Source organism: Pseudoliparis swirei, chromosome 10, assembly GCF_029220125.1.
Source record: "Pseudoliparis swirei isolate HS2019 ecotype Mariana Trench chromosome 10, NWPU_hadal_v1, whole genome shotgun sequence".
In the NCBI taxonomy this organism is placed as follows: domain Eukaryota; kingdom Metazoa; phylum Chordata; class Actinopteri; order Perciformes; family Liparidae; genus Pseudoliparis; species Pseudoliparis swirei.
This window is the reverse complement of record NC_079397.1, coordinates 672,751-698,992: the sequence shown is the minus strand read 5'-3', so window position 1 is coordinate 698,992 and position 26,242 is coordinate 672,751. Positions and strand designations below refer to the sequence as shown.

At 47.9% G+C, this 26,242-nt stretch overlaps 1 protein-coding gene across 2 annotated transcripts; it reads left to right on the top strand.

Moving 5' to 3' along the window:
• The first annotated feature begins 224 nt into the window (after positions 1-224).
• On the top strand, positions 225-25,972 carry tbk1 (TANK-binding kinase 1). 2 transcript variants are annotated; one of them, XM_056424811.1, is made up of 21 exons: positions 225-271; positions 2,203-2,303; positions 5,866-6,006; positions 10,858-10,987; positions 11,623-11,804; positions 12,261-12,421; positions 12,569-12,679; positions 13,056-13,235; positions 13,849-14,045; positions 14,329-14,387; positions 14,473-14,564; positions 14,722-14,823; positions 16,201-16,279; positions 17,624-17,745; positions 17,865-17,941; positions 19,855-19,894; positions 20,372-20,473; positions 20,597-20,693; positions 23,276-23,370; positions 23,540-23,611; positions 25,070-25,972. In XM_056424811.1, exons 2-21 carry the CDS (start codon positions 2,217-2,219, stop codon positions 25,107-25,109), a joined length of 2,166 nt encoding a protein of 721 aa, XP_056280786.1. In that variant the 5' UTR covers positions 225-271; positions 2,203-2,216; the 3' UTR covers positions 25,110-25,972. The 2 variants fall into 2 exon arrangements, with proteins under 2 accessions (XP_056280786.1, XP_056280785.1); XM_056424810.1 differs by having other exon boundaries at positions 226-271; positions 23,270-23,370.
• Positions 25,973-26,242: the final 270 nt, after the last annotated feature.

Below are 26,242 nucleotides of genomic sequence, written 5' to 3'. Positions count from 1 at the left end.
ATATATATATGTCTAATACATATATATACATAATATATATACATATATATTATTATAATACTGTTTGATTGGCTGGAATCAGAAACAAGCTCTTATCCTGATGATGTATTTCTTATTGGTTAATTTTACTTATTTATCTGCTTGAAAAACAAATGTTATGATCGTGAGCCATGCCACGCCCCCTTCCCCTCACACTGTCCGCTGATTGGACCGCTCCCGTCACGTGTCAAGGCGACAGCGGAAGCAGAGCACTCCGCAGCAGCGAAAGAAGGTGAGGAACCAACGGAAGTAAAACGGCTCGTTTTAAGAGAGAAAACCCGGTAGAGACGCGTCGGTACCGGCGGCGCCGCGAGGCTCGACGTGCCCGGTACCGGCCCCGGTGCTCGGTACCAGCCGCTCCGCTGCGTGTGTTTGTGTATCGATGAGCTAGCGTCGCTGCTTCCGCTCCGGGCTCGGCCGTGAGAGGAGGAGCCCCGGAACACGAGTGATGACGTCACCGTCGTCCCGGTCCCGGTCCTTCGCGCCTTCACTCGGTCCTCCGTTGCTTCGGGCCTCGAAACGGGAATTTCCCACCTGCGCACCGTGACGTCACGAATACGTGATGACGTCAGCAGAGGTTACGTCGCGAGACGGAAACTTTATTTTACTTCCATTTTCACATTTGTTAATATTAAATTACTTTCGAATGTTTATGAAATAAAACATAAAGGAGAGGAAATTATAGTTATTAATAATATAATAAACATAAAAGAGAGGTCATTATAGTTATTAATAATATAATAAACATAAAGAAGAGGTCATAATAGTTATTAATAATATAATAAACATTAAGGAGAGGTCATTATAGTTATTAATAATAAACATTAAGGAGAGGTCATTATAGTTATTAATAATATAATAAACATAAAGGAGAGGTCATTATAGTTATTAATAATATAATAAACATTAAGGAGAGGTCATTATAGTTATTAATAATATAATAAACATAAAAGAGAGGTCATTATAGTTATTAATAATATAATAAACATAAAGAAGGTCATAATAGTTATTAATAATCTAATAAACATAAAGGAGAGGTCATTATAGTTATTAATAATCTAATAAACATTAAGGAGAGGTCATAATAGTTATTAATAATATAATAAACATAAAGGAGAGGTCATTATAGTTATTAATAATATAATAAACATAAAGGAGAGGTCATTATAGTTATTAATAATATAATAAACATTAAGGAGAGGTCATTATAGTTATTAATAATATAATAAACATGAAAGAGAAGTCATTGTAGTTATTAATAATATAATAAACATAAAGGAGAGGTCATTATAGTTATTAATAATATAATAAACATTAAGGAGAGGTCATAATAGTTATTAATAATATAATAAACATCAAGGAGAGGTCATAATAGTTATTAATAATATAATAAACATAAAGGAGAGGTCATTATAGTTATTAATAATATAATAAACATAAAGGAGAGGTCATTATAGTTATTAATTTATAGTCATTTACTATTAAATAATGTAAGAATAATAAATATGTAAATTAAAATACTTACAAAACATTTACCTTAATAAAATGTATAAATGCACATATTTAATATACACATTTATATATTAATACTAGGGCTGTGACTTTCTTTCGTCCCGATGTGCGCGCACACGCCGGCATCCGAGCTCTGCGGCGCGCGAGCCGGAGATCGGAGTCGTGTTAACGCGACACTAGAGACAGAATGACACGCTGCTGGAGAGACGACCAACAACAGACGGACTGGAAGCTCATTCTGCGCATGCGTTAAATGAGTTTAAAGAAAATAACTTGTTAAACCTGTAATTTAATTAACTGAGTTAACGCGTTATTTTTCACAGCACTAATTAATACATTTAAATATGTCACAAATAATATAAATATATAATTTATAAACATGGAGAGCCCTAACACCACTAACCACCCTGATCAGTGATTATTGATCATTTATTATTGATCATTGATGGTATTGATCATTTATTGTATTGATCATTGATGGTAATGATTATTGATCAGTGATTATTGATCATTGATGGTAATGATCATTGATGGTATTGATTATTGATCATTGATGGTATTGATTATTGATCATTGATGGTATTGATCATTGATGGTATTGATCATTGATTATGGATTATTGATCATTGATGGTATTGAGTGTGTCTTCAGGATCCAGCCTCAGGATGCAGAGCACCACCAACTACCTGTGGCTGATCTCAGACCTGCTGGGTCAGGGGGCCACGGCCAACGTGTACCGGGGCCGGCACAAGGTGGGTCACCTGACTCCCTCACGGCCAATCACAGGCCGGGACAGAGTCACATGGGCAATGATGAGAACCAGCTTGGAACAGTTTGATCCTTTATATATAAACATATATATATGTGTTTATATATATATCAGGCATGAGAATCCCTCACCTTTCGGCGAAATTCGCCGTTTTTAAACCAAAATGGGTGACTTACGTGAATCGTGTAGATCCGAAGAGTTTTTGTTTTGGGGTAGGGGGGGGGGGGGGGGCAATTGGCCGGCCGGCGTTTATGAGATTGGAGTGGGACACGGAGAAAATGTGGAGTGGGTGCTCTTCGCAATAGAACATCTTTGATGGGGCGTGTCGCGTCTCGGCCAATCAGCGTCAAGATGTCTTCATCGTTTGGTGGTTTAGGTTAGCTTGTATGTTAGCCGCTACTTCTGCTGCTGTCACGCTGCACGGTGTAGCGATGCTAACAAAGTACCCGTATGTTAAGAGCGATGTGATTTAGCATATCTTTAGTATCGATACTTCATTAAAAGAGCGATCAGAGCGCACGCGCTGCTCCGTGTCGAGCTGTTTGCACGCGCAGCGCTCACAGCGAGAGGCGTTAAGTGGCGGAATTTTCGGCTTTAAAAATACAAATAAAAAAAGATGCCAGAAGTGAAATGTTTAAGTTCTGTAACTCTCCAGCTGCTCTTCCTGATGAACTCTGTATCCTCTGGTCAGAGACTAACGGCCTCATAGTGTATCATCAATGCTATGATGGCTCCATGTAGTTTCATTCATATCTTGCTGTATTAATACTAATATTACTGCCATTTGTTAAGTGTTGAAAAAGTTGGTAAAAAGTGAACCATACAGATGTTTTATTTATTACTATTATAGATAAATATACCAGTATCGTATTTATGGTATACTGTTTTTATGGTATTGTATCATGATATTTATGGCAGGTATGGTAGAGAAGATCGTGACAACCAGGTAGAGGCAGAACAGACTCGAGGAACAGACTCGAGGCTCAGCAGAGCACAAGACTTAAAGACTTGTTCACGCCAACAACAAAAAAAGGAAGTTGGTTCATGAATGACCATATTATTAGTGCTGTGAAAAATAACGCATTAACGCGTTATGATTAAATTACAGGATTAATTAGTTACTTTTTGTAACGCATTTAACGCATGCGCAAAATGAGCTTCCAATCCACCACTTCAACCTGAACTCTGTCCGCTCTCATGCAGACGGTCTGTTCATCGGTAATGATCCTTCCGCTGGTTCACCTCCGGAAACCTTGTTACGACTTTTACTTCCTGTAGATCAGGGTCTCAACACGTCGATCGCGACCTGCCAGTCGATCGCGGCGTAGTGTCGGTAGATCGCATGACATTAAAGAGATTGGCCGCTTAATGGACGGATTAAGAAACCATGGACCCTGGGCCATGGGCCCTGCCAGTGTCAGCTAAAAATCGCCAACGCCAAACATGAACAGTGGATATGGAACAACGGATACAACACAGCGAGCAGATATATAATGATTAAATTATGATCTGACTACAATATGCGTGGCCATATCATCATATCATCATCATAATATAAAGTCATTAATCATGCGAGATTGATTCAAGCGGGACCCTGAGCTGGCCTGGCAGGGGGCCCCGTAGGGGGGGCCCGCTATGTAATCCATCCTCAGTAGGACCATTATCCCCTGACATGACTATGCGACATGACTGACTTCTAGCCCGCCACGGCGCACGTGTCATATCATCATCATATCATCATATTCAATACAATGTTAATCACAGCGGCGTCTGAGGCTCAGGCCCAGGGCCCTGAGCCTCATGGGCCCTGGGCCTGGGCCCGCAGGCCCGTTGGTTAATCCATCCCTGCCCCTGACATGTTCTCTAGAGCACGTCTTTGTTCTTTTATTAAACTAAACGTCTGTTGTTGATCGTATCTCCACAGCAGCATGTCATTTCTGTCTCTTCGCGTTGCGTTAACACTTATCGATCTCCGTCTCGCTCGCCACAGAGCTCCGTGCGCGCATCGGACCGAGCAAAAAAAAGTCACTTGTCAATCTGTCCCCGTGTCCGGGCCGGTGAGGTTTCAGCTTTGCAGCGGTGTCCCCGCCGTCCCTTTCATCACGGCCCAGTTCATGAAGAAAACCCACACAGTCAGTTTGCCTCAGCAGCTGCTAGAGGAAGACTAGAGGCCTTTAGATTGTGTCATGGTGGAGTTAATGGTTGACAAACAAGAGAAACATGTTCTGTTTAACCTCCTGTTACCTTTACATTTACTAACATATTTTACCCTCGGGGTCAATTTGACCCCAGCAATTAAAACCTCCAGAAAATTATTAGAATTAATATTGCTTCCCAAGTTTAAGTGTGAGGTACTTTATGTTTGTTTGTTGACTACCTAAATAGCCCTTTAAATAAATAAAAAAGTTGATATTTCTTATATGTTTGACACAGTGAAAAACAGCCTGGGGTCAAATTGATTTAAAGAACACAGACATTAAACATTGAATGGGGTCAAATTGACCCGAAGGTAACAGGAGGGTTAAACATTCTGTTTAGGATGAAGATGTATTAATGTTCCATATGGAAGAAAACTGCTAAATAACTGCTGAGTTGCAGCACCATTGTATAGAAGAATGTATAAATGTATATATCCGTCTTTTGTCATAAATCTCTATGTTCTCACAAAATATACCGAGAATATCGGTAATATGTGATTAATCATGATTAATCCACAGAAACCTGTGATTAACCTGATTACAAATTGTAATCGTTTCACAGCCCTACATATTATACACAATATTACTATTATTATAGTATTATAGGGCCCCATCACTGACTTGGTGTCAGAATGGAGGACCTATAGATTATCATACAACGTCCAACATCGATGTTCGTGGAAGTCACCCCCCGCGCCTATCCTCCTCACCTTTTTCACCCCTGACCCGTTTTCATGCCTGATATATATACAGGACTGTCTCAGAAAATTAGAATATTGTGATGAAGTTCTTTATTTTCTGTAATGCAATTAAAAAAACAAAAATGTCATGCATTCTGGATTCATTACAAATCAACTGAAATATTGCAAGCCTTTTATTCTGATTTATTGCTGATTATGGCTTACAGCTTAAGAAAACTCAAATATCCTATCTCTAAATATTAGAATATCATGAAAAAGTATACTAGTAGGGTATTAAACAAATCACTTGAATTGTCTAATTAACTCGAAACACCTGCAAGGGTTTCCTGAGCCTTGACAAACACTCAGCTGTTATAAATCTTTTTTTTACTTGGTCTGAGGAAATATTCAAATTTTATGAGATAGGATTTTAGAGTTTTCTTAAGCTGTAAGCCATAATCAGCAATATTAAAAGAATAAAAGGCTTGCAATATTTCAGTTGATTTGTAATGAATCCAGAATGTATGACATTTTTGTTTTTTTAATTGCATTACAGAAAATAAAGAACTTTATCACAATATTCTAATTTTCTGAGACAGTCCTGTATATGTTTAGGGGTCTAGTCTTGTCTGGTCTGGTCTGGTCCTAACGTGGTCCTGGTCTACAGAAAACCGGGGACCTGTACGCCGTGAAGGTGTTCAACAACCTGTCCTTCTTGCGGCCGCTGGACGTCCAGATGAGAGAGTTTGAGGTCCTGAAGAAGCTCAACCACAAGAACATCGTCAAGCTGTTCGCCGTGGAGGAGGAGGTACTAGTACACACAAGTACACACTTATAAACACATTAGAACACACACATATATGTATCTATAGTGGAGGAGTATGGAGGACTTAAAATAACTTGCGTATAAATGCTTAAATAAATGTATAAATAACTAAATAAATACAGGAATAAATAAATATAAGTTATAAATCACCAGGACATCGAGGGGGTCCTGGGAGTCTTCATGTGTTTTGTAGACTAGGAGAAGGCTTTCGACCGGGTCCCTCGGGGATTGTTGTGGGGGGTGCTGCGGGGGTATGGGGTCCGGACCCGTTGCTACGGGCTATCCGGTCTCTGTACGCCTGCAGTAGGAGCTGTGTTCGCATCCTCGGCAGTAAGTCAGACACGTTCCCGGTGGGTGTTGGTCTCCGCCAGGGCTGCCCTTTATCACCGGTCCTGTTTGTGATTTTCATGGACAGGATATCTAGGCGCAGCCTGGGGGTGGAGCAGGTCAGGTTTGGGGGTCTTCGGATCGCCTCTCTTTTGTTTTCAGATGATGTGGTCCTGTTAGCATCCTCAGACCGTGACCTCCGGCACTCACTGGGGCGTTTTGCTGCCGAGTGTGAAGCGGCAGGGATGAGAGTCAGCACTGCCAAATCTGAGGCCGTGGTGCTCTGCCGGAAACCGGTGGATTGCTCCCTCCAGGTGGGGACAGAGCGCCCCAAGCGAAGGAGTTCAAGTATCTCGGGGTCTTGTCCACGAGTGAGGGTAAGATGGAGCGGGAGATCGACAGGCGGATCGGTGCAGCTGCAGCAGTAAAACAGGCGCTGTACCGGTCCGTCTGGTGAAGAGAGAGCTGAGCCGAAAGGCGAAGCTCTCAATCTACTGGTCGGTCTACGTTCCAATCCTCACCTATGGTCACGAACTTTGGGTAGTGACCGAAAGAACGAGGTCGCGAATACAAGCGGCCGAAATGAGTTTCCTCCGTAGGGTGGCCGGGCTCAGCCTCATGGTGTGTTCACAACGGACGCGTCGAAATTTCGACGTGCGTCGAGATTACATGTTAAGTCAATGCAAAGCTGCGTAGAAGCTGCGTAGAAGCTGCGTAGAAGCTGCGTATTTCCCAGCGAGCGCGTCAGACGCGTTTGAAGCAGCAGAACAGAGGATTTGTCGCGGGGCGAACACAGCCAACAGACGCAGCTCGTTGACGCGCGAGTTCAAATTTCCCAACTCCGGCAGCAAAGACGCGTGAGTCATAGTTGCGTCAGTCAATCAGCGTTGAGCAGCTCCGCTCGTCATCGTCCTGCCGGTTTAAAAAATGGAGGAAAAGATTATTGTCGCCATCTGTGGGCACCGAACTACGATACAACTCTTTATGCTTACCGAAACCGGAGCGATAAAGATAAAGCGTGGAACAAGGTCGGAGAAGCCGTGGGACTACCTGCTAAGTTTTGAATGTATGTATTTGCTTTTATTCTCTTTGTTGTACTTTACTATCAACCAACCGCCGGCATATGTGTTTCATGGCAGGAGATCTGCCGCCGGAGGTGGAAAAGTCTCAGAGACACGTATCAAAGAGAGAAGAAGAGAGAGAGCAGCGCAGTGGGAGAGCAGCTCGGTCCACTAAAGTGGAAGTACTCTGCGGTCCTGTCGTTCCTCGATCCATTTATTACTCCGCCCCCGACGCGTCCGACGAGTCTGATGTAAACACACTTTTTTCGACGCGTGTCGAGACTTTTGCGTCAGACGCGTCGAGAATTTTTCCGACGCGTCCGGTGTGAACGCACCATCAGAGATCGGGTAAGGAGCTCGGACATCAGGAGGGAGCTTGGAATCGAGCCGCTACTCCTTCGCATCGAAAGGAGTCCGCTGAGGTGGTTCGGGCATCTGATTCGGACGCCTCCCGTTAGAGGTTTTCCAGGCACGTCCTACTGGGAGGAGGCCCCAGGGAAGACCCCGGACACGCTGGAGAGATTACATCTCCCGGCTGGCCTGGGAACGCCTCGGGATCCCCCACAATGAGCTGGAAAGTGTCGCGGGCGAGAGGGAAGTCTGGGTCAACCTGCTGGGTCTGCTGCCCCCAAGACCCGACCCCGGAATAAGCGGATGAGAATGGATGGATGGATGGATCATTAAATAAATATATTTCTGTATTTCTTCATTTATTTATTTATTTCTCTATTTATGTGTCCACACGTATTTCTTCATTTATTCATGTGTGACATTTACGTGTCCGTATATTCAAATGAGCTGGGCGGTCCGAACCTCTGTCTGAAACATGATTGGTCACAGGAGTGTGATGCACCAGGTGTGTTGTGCTCGACTACTTCTGCCTGGCACATGAGCTGAAGCTCGCTCAGCTAACCGTTAGCAGAAGTTAGCAGAGACAGCTTTCTGACTTCAGCCGTTTATCAATTCCAAGAACACTGAGTACAGACTCGTGATCTTCTGGAGTCTGGTCTTGGGAGTCTGGTCTTGTGAGTCTGGTCTTGGGAGTCTGGTCTTGTGAGTCTGGTCTTGGGAGTCTGGTCTTGTGAGTCTGGTCTTGTGAGTCTGGTCTTGGTAGTCTGGTCTTGTGAGTCTGGTCTTGGGAGTCTGGTCTTGTGAGTCTGGTCTTGTGAGTCTGGTCTTGGGAGTCTGGTCTTGTGAGTCTGGTCTTGGGAGTCTGGTCTTGTGAGTCTGGTCTTGTGAGTCTGGTCTTGTGAGTCTGGTCTTGGGAGTCTGGTCTTGTGAGTCTGGTCTTGTGAGTCTGGTCTTGGGAGTCTGGTCTTGTGAGTCTGGTCTTGGGAGTCTGGTCTTGTGAGTCTGGTCTTGTGAGTCTGGTCTTGAGAGTCTGGTCTTGGGAGTCTGGTCTTGTGAGTCTGGTCTTGGGAGTCTGGTCTTGTGAGTCTGGTCTTGTGAGTCTGGTCTTGTGAGTCTGGTCTTGGTTAGTCTGGTCTTGGGAGTCTGGTCTTGTGAGTCTGGTCTTGGGAGTCTGGTCTTGGGAGTCTGGTCTTGTGAGTCTGGTCTTGGGAGTCTGGTCTTGTGAGTCTGGTCTTGGGAGTCTGGTCTTGTGAGTCTGGTCTTGGGACTCTGGTCTTGGGACTCTGGTCTTGGGAGTCTGGTCTTGGGACTCTGGTCTTGGGAGTCTGGTCTTGGGACTCTGGTCTTGGGGGTCTGATCTTGGGAGTCCAGACTCTCGAGGACGCAGGACGGTCTTGTGACGTCACCACATCAACTGTTCTTGCTCATGAATTTCCTCCACTTATTCACTGTAACATACTTTACAGTGGAGTAGAATGTGTTGCGGTGTTCCCTGTTGTAATAAACGGTAATAACTAGACAACGTCTCGTAGCTTTCCTGACCCAGGGTCGCTACAATATGAAGCTATGAATCTTAACCGGCAGTCAAATTGACGTAACGTTATCTTTTAATAAATAATAAACTCGTTGTGCTCTTTAGATCCTCCAAAACCTAATTATATCTCATGTTTAGTCGCTACGGAGACGTCAGAGCCAGCGGAGCATTTCAAAAAGTCCTGCCGAGATCAGGCTTCTCTATATATATATATATATATATATATATATATACAGGACTGTCTCAGAAAATTAGAATATTGTGATAAAGTTCTTTATTTTCTGTAATGCAATTAAAAAAACAAATGTCATGCATTCTGGATTCATTACAAATCAACTGAAAATATTGCAAGCCTTTATTCTTTTAATTGCTGATTATGGTTTACAGCTTAAGAAAACTCTAAAATCCTATCTCATAAAATTTGAATATTTCCTCAGACCAAGTAAAAAAAAAAGATTTATAACAGCAAAACAAAATCAAACATTTGAAAATGTGTTTCCAGGTGTTTCGAGTTAATTAGACGATTCAAGTGATTTGTTTAATACCCTACTAGTATACTTTTTCATGATATTCTAATATTTAGAGATAGGATATTTGAGTTTTCTTAAGCTGTAAGCCATAATCAGCAATATTAAAAGAATAAAAGGCTTGCAATATGTCAGTTGATTTGTAATGAATCCAGAATGCATGACATTTTTGTTTTTTTAATTGCATTACAGAAAATAAAGAACTTTATCACAATATTCTAATTTTCTGAGACAGTCCTGTATATATAGATCAGGCTTCTCTCGGCGGCCACACAGCGCGCTGAGCGCCCGGAGCTCACTGCGCAGCAGAACCTCAAATCTCCGTCGCATATCCTTATTAGGCTGAATCTCGATAAACCGACCACAGATTTGATGCTTAAACTACTAACTTCTGGGCTGAAAACATCCTTAAATTACATTCCGTGACTCAACAACAGTAGTATTTAGAATGTACAGACAAGAACGCATCATAAACGCTGTTCGTCTACAGGGCCAAGTGCTCGGGATCGATTGCTTCTGTCTTGCTCCCCGACTTGACCAATCCTGTTGAACAATGAGGTTCGGACCGCCCAGCTCATTTGAATATACGGACACATAAATAGAGAAATAAATAAATGAAGAAATACAGAAATGTAGAAATACATTTATTTAGTTCTAACTTATATTTATTCATTCCTGTATTTATTTATTTATACATTTATTTAAGCATTTATTTATTTATACTTCAGCCATTTTAAGTGCTCCATAGAGGATGTACTTGTACACACATAAATACCCATGTGTGTATGTGTATATATATATATATATATATATATATATATATATATATATACATGTTTCTGATGACATTTTATTATTTAAAGCTTAGTTTGATGTGTTCAAGGAGCGTGGGAAAGATGAAGGTCTGATATGAATCTGGTGATTGTCTCTCTCCCCCTCTCCCCTCTCTCTCTCTCTATCTCTCCCCCCCTCTCTCCCCCCTCCCCCTCTCTCCCTCTCTCCCCTCTCTCTCCCCCTTCCTCCCTCCCCCCAGTCCAACACGCGTCACAAGGTTCTGGTGATGGAGTACTGCCCGTGTGGCAGCCTCTACACGGTTCTGGAGGAGTCGTCCAACGCCTTCGGGCTGCCGGAGGACGAGTTCCTGCTGGTTCTGCACGACGTGGGTCAGTACCGCCTCCCGATGACCCGCGGTACCAGGTGACCCGCTGGTACCAGGTGACCCGCTGGTACCAGGTGACCGGTCGGTACCAGGTGACCGGTCGGTACCAGGTGACCCGCTGGTACCAGGTAACCCGCTGGTACCAGGTGACCGGTCGGTACCAGGTGACCGGTCGGTACCAGGTGACCCGCTGGTACCAGGTGACCGGCCGGTACCAGGTGACCGGTCGGTACCAGGTGACCGGCCGGTACCAGGTGACCGGTCGGTACCAGGTGACCGGCCGGTACCAGGTGACCCGCTGGTACCAGGTGACCGGTCGGTACCAGGTGACCCGCTGGTACCAGGTGACCGGTCGGTACCAGGTGACCGGCCGGTACCAGGTGACCGGTCGGTACCAGGTGACCCGCTGGTACCAGGTGACCGGTCGGTACCAGGTGACCCGCTGGTACCAGGTGACCGGTCGGTACCAGGTGACTGGCCGGTACCAGGTGACCGGTCGGTACCAGGTGACCCGCTGGTACCAGGTGACCGGTCGGTACCAGGTGACTGGCCGGTACCAGGTGACCGGTCGGTACCAGGTGACCCGCTGGTACCAGGTGACCGGTCGGTACCAGGTGACCCGCCGCTCTGCTCCTGCAGTGGCGGGCATGAACCACCTGAGGGAGTACGGCATCGTGCACCGCGACATCAAGCCGGGGAACATCATGCGCGTCATCGGGGACGACGGCCACGCCGTCTACAAGCTCACCGACTTCGGGGCGGCGAGGGAGCTGGAGGACGACGAGCAGTTCGTGTCCCTGTACGGCACCGAGGAGTACCTGGTGAGTACCTGGACCTGGGGGGTCCTGGACCTGGGGAGTCCTGGTCCCCCTGGAGGACTCTGGACTCACCTGTGGGAACCGGACTCACCTGTGGGGACCGGACTCACCTGTGGGGACCGGACTCACCTGTGGGGACCGGACTCACCTGTGGGAACCGGACTCACCTGTGGGGACCGGACTCACCTGTGGGAACCGGACTCACCTGTGGGGACCGGACTCACCTGTGGGGACCGGACTCACCTGTGGGAACCGGACTCACCTGTGGGGACCGGACTCACCTGTGGGGACCGGACTCACCTGTGGGGACCGGACTCACCTGTGGGAACCGGACTCACCTGTGGGGACCGGACTCACTCACCTGTGGGGACCGGACTCACCTGTGGGGACCGGACTCACCTGTGGGGACCGGACTCACCTGTGGGGACCGGACTCACCTGGCCCCTCCTCCGTGCGCAGCACCCCGACATGTACGAGCGTGCCGTGCTGAGGAAAGACCACCAGAAGAAGTACGGGGCCACGGTCGACCTCTGGAGCATCGGGGTCACCTTCTACCACGCAGCATCCGGGAGCCTCCCCTTCAGGCCCTTTGAGGGGCCACGCAGGAACAAGGAGGTCATGTAAGGAGGAGCAGGAGGAGGAGGAGAGGAGAGGAGGAGAGAGGAGGAGGAAGAAGAGGAGGAGCAGGAGGGAGGGGAGGAGGAGCAGGAGGGAGGAGGAGAGGAGGAGCAGGAGGAGCCCCTCTGACCTGCTCCTCCTCTCCTCAGGTATAAGATCATCACGGAGAAGCCCTCCGGCTCCATCTCAGGTCACCAGAAGTGTGAGAACGGGAAGATCGAGTGGAGCACCGAGATGCCCACGTCCTGCAGCCTGTCCAGGTAGACCAGGACCTAGACCAGGACCTAGACCAGGACCTAGACCAGGACCTAGACCAGGACCAGTAGACCAGGACCAGTAGACCAGGACCCTAGACCAGGACCAGTAGACCAGGACCCTAGACCTGGACCAGTAGACCAGGACCCTAGACCTGGACCAGTAGACCAGGACCCTAGACCAGGACCTAGACCAGGACCTAGACCAGGACCTAGACCAGGACCCTAGACCAGGACCAGTAGACCAGGACCCTAGACCTGGACCAGTAGACCAGGACCCTAGACCTGGACCAGTAGACCAGGACCCTAGACCAGGACCCCTGGACTCAGGTGGTTCCGTGCCGATAGAGGATCCATGAGGTCTGGTCCCTGCTGGTCTCAGGGGTCTCCAGAGCCTGCTGACCCCGGTGCTCGCCAACATCCTGGAGGCGGACCAGGAGAAGTGTTGGGGCTTCGATCAGTTCTTCGCCGAGACCAACGACATCCTGCACCGCACGGTGGTCTACGTGTTCAGCCTGCAGCAGGCCACGCTGCACCACCTGTACATCCACGAGTACAACACGTGAGCTACACGCCTCTTACACGCCTACCACACGCTGCACCACCTGTACATCCACGAGTACAACACGTGAGCTACACGCCTCTTACACGCCTACCACACGCTGCACCACCTGTACATCCACGAGTACAACACGTGAGCTACACGCCCACACACGCCTACCACACGCTGCACCACCTGTACATCCACGAGTACAACACGTGAGCTACACGCCTCTTACACGCCTACCACACGCTGCACCACCTGTACATCCACGAGTACAACACGTGAGCTACACGCCTCTTACACGCCTACCACACTGCACCACCTGTACATCCACGAGTACAACACGTGAGCTACACGCCTCTTACACGCCTACCACACGCTGCACCACCTGTACATCCACGAGTACAACACGTGAGCTACACGCCTCTTACACGCCTACCACACGCCTACCACACGCTGCACCACCTGTACATCCACGAGTACAACACGTGAGCTCTACACGATATAAAAATATTTTGACTTTATCTTAAAAATGTAATTAATGGTATGGTAAACATATTTAAATGTGTTGTAAGGATCTGTCCTCTTCCCAGCATGCACTGGGCCTGAGCGCTCCCCCTCGTGTCCACAGGGCGGCGCTGTTCCAGGAGCTGATGTCCCGCCGCACCAGCATCCCGCTGCACAACCAGGAGCTGCTGTACGAGGGCCGGCGGCTGCTGCTGGAGCCGGGCCGCCAGGCCAAGAGCTTCCCCAAGACCTCCAGGGACAACCCCATCATGCTGGTCAGCCGCGAGGCCGTCGCCACCGTGGGACTCATCTTCGAGGACCGTAGGTAGCGCCCCCCGGTGGCCGGCGGGGGCGCCGCGGGCGTGAGCCGCTTCATAGTGCCGGGTCAGCCGGACCAGAACCAGAACATGGTTTACGGGTTTCGATCATTCTTACATCATAAATGTGGAGATGAAGAGGGACCAAAGGTCAGAGAACGCGTCTCAATGTTGACCCCTCACGTTGACCGTTGACCCCTGATGGTGATCCCCGACCTTTGACCCCCGATGGTGACCCCCGACATTGACCTTTGACCCCTGTTGTTGACCTTTGATCCCCGATGCAGCCAGTCCTCCCAAAGTGCAGCCGCGCTACGACCTGGACCTGGACGCCAGCTACGCCAAGGTGAGCGTCCAGATGGCCTCCAGGTGATATTCATCTGGAGGTGAACGTGCTGACTGTTGTTGTTGTTGTTGTTGTTGTCCTCCAGACGTTTGCGGGGGACGTCGGACATTTGTGGAAAACCGCTGAGTCTCTGCTGGTTTATCAGGAGCTGGTGAGGAAAGGAGTCCGAGGGTTGATGTGAGTTCAGACCTGTTTGTTTACATGCAGCTCACTTCCTGTTTACATGGGGCTCACTTGCTGTTTACATGAAGCTAACGTGTACTCTGTGTACTTAACGTGTACGTTGTGTGTACTCTGTGTACTTAACGTGTACTCTGTGTACTCTGTGCCCCAGAGAGCTCATGAAGGAGGACTACAGTGAGATCCTCCACAAGAAGTCTGAGGTCTTCACTCTGTGCAGCCTGAGCACTCAGATCCTGGAGAGGACCGAGCAGCTGTGAGACCCCCAGACCTGGAGACCAGAGACCCCCAGACCTGGAGACCAGAGACCCCCAGACCTGGAGACCAGAGACCCCCAGACCTGGAGACCAGAGACCCCCAGACCTGGAGACCAGAGACCCCCAGACCTGCAGACAGAGACCCCCAGACCTGAGACCCCAGACCTGAGAGAGACCCCCAGACCTGGAGACCAGAGACCCCCAGACCTGGAGACCAGAGACCCCCAGACCTGGAGACCGGAGACCCCCAGACCTGGAGACCAGAGACCCCCAGACCTGGAGACCAGAGACCCCCAGACCTGGAGACCAGAGACCCCAGAGAGACCAGAGACCCCCAGACCTGAGACCAGAGACCCCAGACCTGGAGACCAGAGACCCCCAGACCTGGAGACCAGAGACCCCAGACCCCCCAGACCTGAGACCAGAGACCACCTGGAGACCAGAGACCCCAGACCTGGAGACCAGAGACCCCCAGACCTGGAGACCAGAGACCCCAGACCTGAGACCAGAGACCCCAGACCTGAGACCAGAGACCAGACCTGGAGACCAGAGACCCCCAGACCTGGAGACCGGAGACCCCCAGACCTGGAGACCGGAGACCCCCAGACCTGGAGACCGGAGACCCCCAGACCTGGAGACCGGAGACCCCCAGACCTGGAGACCAGAGACCCCCAGACCTGGAGACCAGAGACCCCCAGACCTGTACCGTGTGACTTCCTGTCGACCAGAGACCAGTACCGTGTGACTTCCTGTCGACCAGAGACCAGTACCGTGTGACTTCCTGTCGACCAGAGACCAGTACCAGAGACCAGTACCGTGTGACTTCCTGCCCACCAGAGACCAGTACCGTGTGACTTCCTGTCGACCAGAGACCAGTAACGTGTGACTTCCTGTCGACCAGAGACCAGTACCGTGTGACTTCCTGTCGACCAGAGACCAGTACCGTGTGACTTCCTGTCGACCAGAGACCAGTAACGTGTGACTTCCTGTCGACCAGAGACCAGTAGACTCTGCCCACCAGAGACCAGTACCGTGTGACTACCAGAGACCAGTACGTGACTTCTACCAGAGACCAGTACCGTGTGACTTCCTGCCCACCAGAGACCAGTACAGTGTGACTTCCTGTCCCAGAGACCGACTTCCTGTCCACCAGAGACCCCAGAGACCAGTACCGTGTGACTTCCTCCAGTACCGTGTGACTTCCTGTCGACCAGAGACCAGTACCGTGTGACTTCCTGTCGACCAGAGACCAGTACCGTGTGACTTCCTGTCGACCAGAGACCAGTACCGTGTGACTTCCTGTCGACCAGAGACCAGTACCGTGTGACTTCCTGTCGACCAGAGACCAGTAACGTGACTTCCTGTCCCCGGAGCAGGTTCGAGGCCTTGATGCCGGCCAGCTTGATGTCATCAGAATACAACGAGATCTCCGACATGCACAAGAAAGTTCTCCGAGTGAGTTCTACCCCCCCACGGGTACTCTGTGTACTTACTGTGTACTTACTGTGTACTTACTGTGTACTCTGTGTACTTACTGTGTACTCTGTGTACTTACTGTGTACTTACTGTGTACTTACTGTGTACTTACTGTGTACTCTGTGTACTCTGTGTACTTACTGTGTACTCTGTGTACTTTCTGTGTACTTACTGTGTACTCTGTGTACTTATTGTGTACTCTGTTTACTTACTGTGTACTTACTGTGTACTTACTGTGTACTCTGTGTACTTACTGGGTACTCTGTGCAACTGTGCTCCTGTGCACCTGTGTACCATGTGCCTGTGTACTTACTGTGCACTGTGTACCTGTGTACTGTCTGTGCTTACTGTGTACTCTGTGTGCCACTGTGTAGTGGTGCACTTTAGTGTCCTGTACTCTGTGTACTTACTGGGTACTCTGTGCACTCACTGGCTGTGTACCACTGTGCACCTGTGTACTGTGTCTCCACTGTGCACCTTACTGTGCACCTGTGTTCCACTGTGGTGTTCTTACTGTGCACTGTACTTACTGTGTACTCTGTGTACTTAGTGCACCTGTGTACTGCACTGTGTACTCTGTGTACTTACTGTGTACCTGTACTCTGTGCACTCTGTGTACCTGTGCTTACTGTGTACTCTGTGTTCTTACTACCACTGTGTACTGTGTCTTACTGTGTTCTTACTGTGTACACTGTGTTCCACTGTGCACACTGTGACTTAGTGCACCTGTGTCCACTGTGTACTTACTGTGCACTGTGTCACTGTACTCTGTGTTCTTACTGTGCACCTGTGTTCCTGTGCTGCTGTGTACTGTGTACTCTGTGCACCTGTCTCACTGTGTGTGCACCTGTGGCACCTGTGTACTCTGTGCACCTGTGCTTACTCACTGCACCTGTACTACTGGGCACCTGTGTCTCACTGTACTCTGTGTACTCACTGTGCACTCTGTGTTCCTGTGCACCACTGTGCACCTGTACCTCACTGTGCACCTGTGTACTGTGTGTTACTGTGCACTTCACTGTCACTGTGCACCTGTGCCACTGTGTACTCTGTGTTCTTACTGTGTACTCTGTGTTCTTACTGTGTACTTACTGTGTACTCTGTGTTCTTACTGTGTACTTACTGTGTACTCTGTGTACTCTGTGTTCTTACTGTGCACTCTGTGTACTTACTGTGTACTCTGTGTTCTTACTGTGTACTTACGTACTCTGTGTACTTACTGTGTACTCTGTGTTCTTACTGTGTACTCTGTGTACTTACTGTGTACTTACTGTGTACTCTGTGTACTTACTGTGTACTCTGTGTTCTTACTGTGTACTCTAGATCTCCGTGTCTTTGGAGCCGATAGAGCGAACATCTCAAGACGTGAAGAACAAGTTCGTCTCTGGAGGACTGCTGACGGACGGCTGGCTCCAACAAGTGGGGACGCACCCCGAGGACAGGAAGTGAGTCTGGAGTACTTCTACACAGAGTACTTGTACACAGTACTTGTACACAGAGTACTTGTAGACAGAGTACTTGTAGACAGAGTACTTGTACACATCAGGTGGTTTTGTGTCCTCAGTGTGGAGAAGATCAAAGTTCTGCTGGACGCCATCACAGCTGTTTACCACCAATTCAAGAAGGACAAAGCTGAGAGACGTGAGACCTGTTTATCATGCTGATCAATAATCCTGCTGACCAATACCCCTGCTGATCAATAACCATGCTGACTAATAACCATCCTGATCAATACACCTGCTGATCAATAACCATCCTGATCAATACCCCTGCTGATCAATAATAATAATAATTCGGACTTCTATAGCGCTTTTCTAAACACCCAAAGACGCTTTACAGGGAACAAGAGACAGACAGAACAAACAAAAGATAGCAGACAAGACGAACAAACGGGAACAGTAACGTAAAGAAAGGAAAACAAACTGGGGAAGCTGTATGAGTCGTATCGGGGGAAGGGATTAGCAGGTGAAAGCAATTTGGAAGAGGTGTGTTTTGAGGGCTTAAATAAAGGTCGGGTGGGAGCCTGACGGATGTGGATGGGGAGAGCGTTCCAGAGGGGGGGTGCAGCTGCCGAGAAGGTCCGGCGCTTGGTCCTGATGATCTTCAGAGTGTTTGTGCCGGCGGACCTGAGGCAACGTGTTGGAGCGTGGAGGGGGAGGAGTCAGAGAGATAGGGAGGGGCCATGTTTAGGGCTTTGTAGGTGATCAGTAGAAGCTTGAAGTCTATCCTGTTCTTGACCGGGAGCCAGTGGAGGTGGTGGAGGACCTGATGTGTTCATAGCGTCTGGTGGAGGTGAGCAGACGGGCGGCAGAGTTTTGGACACATTGAAGTGTGTTGATGATTGTGTTGGGGAGCCGTAGAGGAGCTGCTGCAGTCATCACGTCTTGATGCTATGAGGGCGTGGAGGAGGATTTCAATGGTGGAGGGGACAGGGAGGGCCGGAGGCGTGCGATGTTCCTGAGATGAAAGAAGGCTGTTTTGGTGACGTGGTTGGCATGGGGGAGGAAAGAGAGGGTGGGGTCAAGGATGATGCCGAGGTTGCGGACCTTGGTGGAGGGGGTGACGATGGAGCCATCGATATTGAGAGAGATTGTCTGGGCGGAGCGGGTGAGGGAGTTAGGGCCGATGATGAGTATTTCAGATTTGTTGCAGTTGAGTTTGAGAAAGTTCTGTTGCATCCATGATTTTATTTCGGTTAGACAGGTGGTGAGAGTGGTATGGGTGACTGAGGTGATGGTCTTGCATGAGAGGTAGAGTTGGGTGTCGTCGGCGTGCTCATCAATACCCCTGCTGATCAATACCCCTGCTGATCAATAACCATCCTGATCAATACCCCTGCTGATCAATACCCCTGCTGATCAATAACCATCCTGATCAATACCCCTGCTGATCAATAACCATCCTGATCAATACCCCTGCTGATCAATAACCATCCTGATCAATACCCCTGCTGATCAATACCCCTGCTGATCAATAACCATCCTGATAAATACCCCTGCTGATCAATAACCATCTTGATCAATACCCCTGCTGATCAATAACCATCCTGATCAATAACCATCCTGATAAATACCCCTGCTGATCAATAACCATCTTGATCAATACCCCTGCTGATCAATAACCATCCTGATCAATACCCCTGCTGATCAATAACCCTGCTGATCAATACCGCTGCTGATCAATAACCCTGCTGATCAATACCCTTGCTGATCAATAACCATCCTGATCAATACCCCTGCTGATCAATAACCATCCTCATCAATACCCCTGCTGATCAATAACCATCCTGATCAATACCCCTGCTGATCAATAACCATCCTGATCAATACCCCTGCTGATCAATAACCATCCTGATCAATACCCCTGCTGATCAATAACCATCCTCATCAATACCCCTGCTGATCAATACCCCTGCTGATCAATAACCATCCTGATCAATACCCCTGCTGATCAATAACCATCCTGATCAATACCCCTGCTGATCAATAACCATCCTGATCAATACCCCTGCTGATCAATACCCCTGTGTGTGTCTTTGATGTTTTGTGTTCCAGGTTTGCCGTACAACGAGGAACAGATCCATAAGTTTGACAAGTGAGCTCCAGTTATGAGAGTGTGTAATGTGTAGTGTGTAGTGTGTGTGTAGTGTGTATGTGGTGTGTAATGTGTGTGTAGTGTGTATGTAATGTGTGTAATGTGTGTGTGTGTAGTGTGTGTGTGTGTGTAATGTGTAATGTGTGTGTAATGTGTGTGTGTAATGTGTGTGTAATGTGTGTGTAGTGTGTAATGTGTGTGTAATGTCTGTAATGTGTGTGTGTGTGTAATGTGTGTAATGTGTGTGTAATGTGTGTGTGTAATGTCTGTAATGTGTGTGTGTAATGTGTGTGTAATGTGTGTAATGTGTGTGTGTGTAATGTGTGTGTAATGTGTGTGTGTAATGTGTGTGTGTGTAATGTGTGTGTGTAATGTGGTGTGTAATGTGTGTGTGTGTAGTGTGTAATGTGTGTATGTGCAGTGTAATGTGTGTGTAATGTGTGTAGTGTGTAATGTGTGTGTAATGTGTGTCCTCAGGCAGAAGCTGGTGCTCCATGCCAGTAAGGCCCGGTCTCTGTTCACAGAGGAATGTGCCATGAAGTACCGCCTCTTCATCTCCAAGAGCGAGGAGTGGCTCAGGTGAGTCAACCAGGACCTCTCATGACCTCTGCTGACCTCTGACGACCTATCATGACCTCTGACGACCTATCATGACCTCTGAAGACCTATCATGACATCTGCTGACCTCCCGTTGTGTTTCAGGAAGGTTCACCACGTGAAGAAGCAGCTGCTCGGCCTGTCGGGTCAGCTGGTCACCATCGAGAAGGAGGTCACCATGCTGATGGAGAGGGCCATCAAGGTGATGAGGTCATAGTCACATGTCATGGTCACATGTCATGGTCACATGTCATGGTCACATGTCATGGTCACATGTCATGGTCACATGTCATAGTCACATGTCTTGGTCACATGTCTTGGTCACATGTCATGGTCACATGTCATGGTCACATGTCATGGTCACATATCATAGTCACATATCATAGTCACATGTCTTGGTCACATGTCATGGTCACATGTCATGGTCACATGTCATAGTCACATGTCATGGTCACATGTCATAGTCACATGTCTTGGTCACATGTCATGGTCACATGTCATGGTCACATGTCATGGTCACATGTCTTGGTCACATGTCATGGTCACATGTCATGGTCACATGTCATGGTCACATGTCATGGTCACATGTCATGGTCACATGTCATAGTCACATGTCATGGTCACATGTCATGGTCACATGTCATGGTCACATGTCATGGTCACATGTCATGGTCACATGTCATGGTCACATGTCATGGTCACATGTCATGGTCACATGTCATGGTCACATGTCGCGGTCACATGTCATGGTCACATGTCATGGTCACATGTCATGGTCACATGTCATGGTCACATGTCATGGTCACATGTCGCGTCACATGTCTTGGTCACATGTCATGGTCACATGTCATGGTCACATGTCATGGTCACATGTCATGGTCACATGTCATGGTCACATGTCTTGGTCACATGTCATGGTCACATGTCTTGGTCACATGTCATGGTCACATGTCATGGTCACATGTCATAGTCACATGTCTTGGTCACATGTCATGGTCACATGTCATGGTCACATGTCATGGTCACATGTCATGGTCACATGTCATGGTCACATGTCATGGTCATGTCATGGTCACATGTCATGGTCACATGTCATGGTCGCATGGTCACATGTCATGGTCACATGTCATGGTCACATGTCATGGTCACATGTCATGGTCACATGTCATGGTCACATGTCATGGTCACATGTCATGGTCACATGTCATGGTCACATGTCATGGTCACATGTCTTGGTCACATGTCATGGTCACATGTCATGGTCACATGTCATGGTCACATGTCATGGTCACATGTCATGGTCACATGTCTTGGTCACATGTCATGGTCACATGTCATGGTCACATGTCATGGTCACATGTCATGGTCACATGTCATGGTCACATGTCTTGGTCACATGTCATGGTCACATGTCATGGTCACATGTCATGGTCACATGTCATGGTCACATGTCTTGGTCACATGTCATGGTCACATGTCATGGTCACATGTCATGGTCACATGTCTTGGTCACATGTCTTGGTCACATGTCATGGTCACATGTCATGGTCACATGTCATAGTCACATGTCATAGTCACATGTCTTGGTCACATGTCATGGTCACATGTCATGGTCACATGTCTTGGTCACATGTCTTGGTCATGTCATGGTCACATGTCTTGGTCACATGTCATGGTCACATGTCATGGTCACATGTCATGGTCACATGTCATGGTCACATGTCATGGTCACATGTCTTGGTCACATGTCTTGGTCACATGTCATGGTCACATGTCTTGGTCACATGTCATGGTCACATGTCATGGTCACATGTCATGGTCACATGTCATGGTCACATGTCATGGTCACATGTCATGGTCATGTCATGGTCACATGTCTTGGTCACATGTCATGGTCACATGTCATGGTCACATGTCATGGTCACATGTCATGGTCACATGTCTTGGTCACATGTCATGGTCACATGTCATGGTCACATGTCATGGTCACATGTCTTGGTCACATGTCATGGTCACATGTCTTGGTCACATGTCATGGTCACATGTCATGGTCACATGTCTTGGTCACATGTCATGGTCACATGTCTTGGTCACATGTCTTGGTCACATGTCATGGTCACATGTCATGGTCACATGTCATGGTCACATGTCATGGTCACATGTCATGGTCACATGTCATGGTCACATGTCATGGTCACATGTCATGGTCACATGTCATGGTCACATGTCATGGTCACATGTCATGGTCACATGTCATGGTCACATGTCATGGTCACATGTCTTGGTCACATGTCATGGTCACATGTCATGGTCACATGTCATGGTCACATGTCATGGTCACATGTCATGGTCACATGTCATGGTCACATGTCATGGTCACATGTCTTGGTCACATGTCATTGGTCACATGTCATGGTCACATGTCATGGTCATGTCATGGTCACATGTCATGGTCACATGTCATGGTCACATGTCATGGTCACATGTCATGGTCACATGTCATGGTCACATGTCATAGTCACATGTCATGGTCACATGTCATGGTCACATGTCTTGGTCACATGTCATGGTCACATGTCATGGTCACATGTCATGGTCACATGTCATGGTCACATGTCATGGTGATCTCTTTTCATTGATGTCTGTGTGTGTGTGTCTGTGTGTGTGTGTCTGTGTGTCTGTGTGTGTGTGTCTGTGTGTGTGTGTCTGTGTGTGTGTGTCTGTGTGTGTCTGTCTGTGTCTGTCTGTGTGTGTGTGTGTGTGTGTGTGGTTCTCTAGATGCAGGAGCAGCTGCCCCAGAAGGTTCTCCCCCTGGTGTCCGGTGGGATGAAGCCTCAGGCCTACCTGAGCCAGAACACGCTGGTGGAGATGACTTTGGGGTGGGTCTTCATCACCTTCATCATCTTCACCTTCACACCTCACAACATATTGGCTATGAAGAGTTTCCTGTGGTTTGAGGCCTCAACCCGTTAGCGAGAGGAACGAGATGTTTACCTGAGGAGTTGTTTAGTAAACACGTCAACATGTTTACAAAGACTTTGTTTACAGGATGAAGAAGCTGAAGGAGGAGATGGAGGGCGTCGTCAAGGAGCTGGCAGAGAACAACCACTTCCTGGAGAGGTCAGCCGTTAGCATGCAGCGTTAGCTTAGCACAACCACTTCCTGGAGAGGTCAGCCGTTAGCATACAGGGTTAGCTTAGCACAACCACTTCCTGGAGAGGTCAGCCGTTAGCATGCAGCATTAGCTTAGCACAACCACTTCCTGGAGAGGTCAGCCATTAGCATGCAGCATTAGCTTAGCACAACCACTTCCTGGAGAGGTCAGCCGTTATCATGCAGCATTAGCTTAGCACAACCACTTCCTGGAGAGGTCAGCCATTAGCATGTAGCGTTAGCTTAGCACAACCACTTCCTGGAGAGGTCAGCTGTTAGCATACAGGGTTAGCTTAGCACAACCACTTCCTGGAGAGGTCAGCCAATAGCATACAGGGTTAGCTTAGCACAACCACTTCCTGGAGAGGTCAGCCATTAGCATGCAGCGTTAGCTTAGCACAACCACTTCCTGGAGAGGTCAGCCGTTAGCATGCAGCGTTAGCTTAGCACAACCACTTCCTGGAGAGGTCAGCCGTTAGCATACAGGGTTAGCTTAGCACAACCACTTCCTGGAGAGGTCAGCCCGTTAGCATACAGGGTTAGCTTAGCACAACCACTGGAGGCAGGGGGGAACTGCTAGCCTGGAGTGTGACTTGTGAGTTAGTCACCTGGTTGGTGAGTTACCTGGTGGGTTAGTTACCTGGTTGGTGAGTTACCTGGTGGGTTAGTTACCTGATTGGTGAGTTACCTAGTTGGTGAGTTACCTGGTTAGTTAGTTACCTGGTGGGTTAGTCACCTGGTTGGTGAGTTACCTGGTGGGTTAGTTACCTGGTTGGTTAGTTACCTGGTGGGTTAGTTACCTGGTTGGTTAGTTACCTGGTTGGTGAGTTACCTGGTGGGTTAGTTACCTAGTTGGTGAGTTACCTGAGTGGTGAGTTACCTAGTTGGTGATTTACCTGGTTGGTTAGTTACCTGGTTGGTGAGTTACCTGGTGGGTTAGTTACCTGGTTGGTGAGTTACCTGGTTGGTTAGTTACCTAGTTGGTGAGTTACCTGATTGGTGAGTTACCTAGTTGGTGAGTTACCTGGTTGGTTAGTTACCTGGTGGGTTAGTTACCTGGTTGGTTAGTTACCTGGTTGGTGAGTTACCTGGTTGGTTAGTTACCTGGTGGGTCAGTTACCTGTTTGGTTAGTTACCTGGTTGGTTAGTTACCTGGTTGGTTAGTTACCTAGTTGGTGAGTTACCTGGTGGGTCAGTTACCTGGTTGGTTAGTTACCTGGTTGGTGAGTTACCTGGTTGGTGAGTTACCTGGTTGGTTAGTTACCTGGTTGGTGAGTTACCTGGTTGGTGAGTTACCTGGTGGGTCAGTTACCTGGTTGGTTAGTTACCTTGTTTGGCAGCCATGCTAACAGTTTCCCCCTGCCTCCAGTGTTTGTGCTAAGCTAAACCAAGGACAGGAAGTGATCCTGTGACTGTTTCCTTCAGGTTCGGGACTCTGACGCTGGACGGCGGTCTGAGAGGTTAAAGGTCAACAGACCACGACCTCGTCTTCTTCTTCTGTTGTACATATTCTGTGTTGATGGTGTAAATAATGTGGAAGCTGTGTTGTGTTTACCTGGAGAACTATTGGCCTTGTTTGACCTCTGAAACCACAGCGGAGCCTCTGAAGGAACCAAGAACCACTTAAAGGAACCAAGAACCTCTTAAAGGAACCAATAACCTCTTAAAGGAACCTCGAACCCCTTAAAGGAACCTAGAACCTCTTAAAGGAACCTAGAACCTCTTAAAGGAGCCAAGAACCCCTTAAAGGAACCGAGAACCTCTTAAAGGAACCTAGAACCCCTTAAAGGAACCAATAACCTCTTAAAGGAGCCAAGAACCCCTTAAAGGAACCGAGAACCTCTTAAAGGAACCTAGAACCCCTTAAAGGAACCAAGAACCCCTTAAGGAACCTAGAACCTCTTAAAGGAGCCAAGAACCCCTTCAGGAACCTAGAACCTCTTAAAGGAGCCAAGAACCCCTTAAAGGAACCAAGAACCCCTTCAGGAACCTAGAACCTCTTAAAGGAACCTAGAACCTCTTAAAGGAGCCAATAACCCCTTAAAGGAACCAAGAACCCCTTAAGGAACCTAGAACCGGATCCCTGGGTCTCAGTGGAGAACCTTTCCGAGACGTTTCAGGCTTTGAGGTTCTAACGTTCTATTTCCTGTTTCTTCTCCGATCGCTAATCAATGGAGTTCTGTTAATCAATAAGTCAGGTGTCACATGAAGAAGGCCCTCTTAACCTTCATCTTCATCGTTTACTCACCAATAAGTTCATGTTTTGTTTGATCTGCATCAAAATGCTCAACTTGTTTAAAACATGTAAATAAATGTCTTGAAGATGGAGCCTGAACGTCTGGAATGAGTTAAGTTTGATTTATGTCAACGTTTCTAGCATGTTAGCACGTGCTAACATGCTAGAAACTAACAACCTGTCGCTACGCAGATGTAACTTTAGCTCCTCCCACCGGCGTGTGAATGTTAATTACTCCCGATTGACAGGTGGTCGATGTTAGCATGTGCTAACTATTTGTCGATGTTAGCGTGTGCTAACTACGTATCGATGTTAGCATGTGCTAACTATGTGTTGATGTTAGGATGAGCTAATGGCAGTAC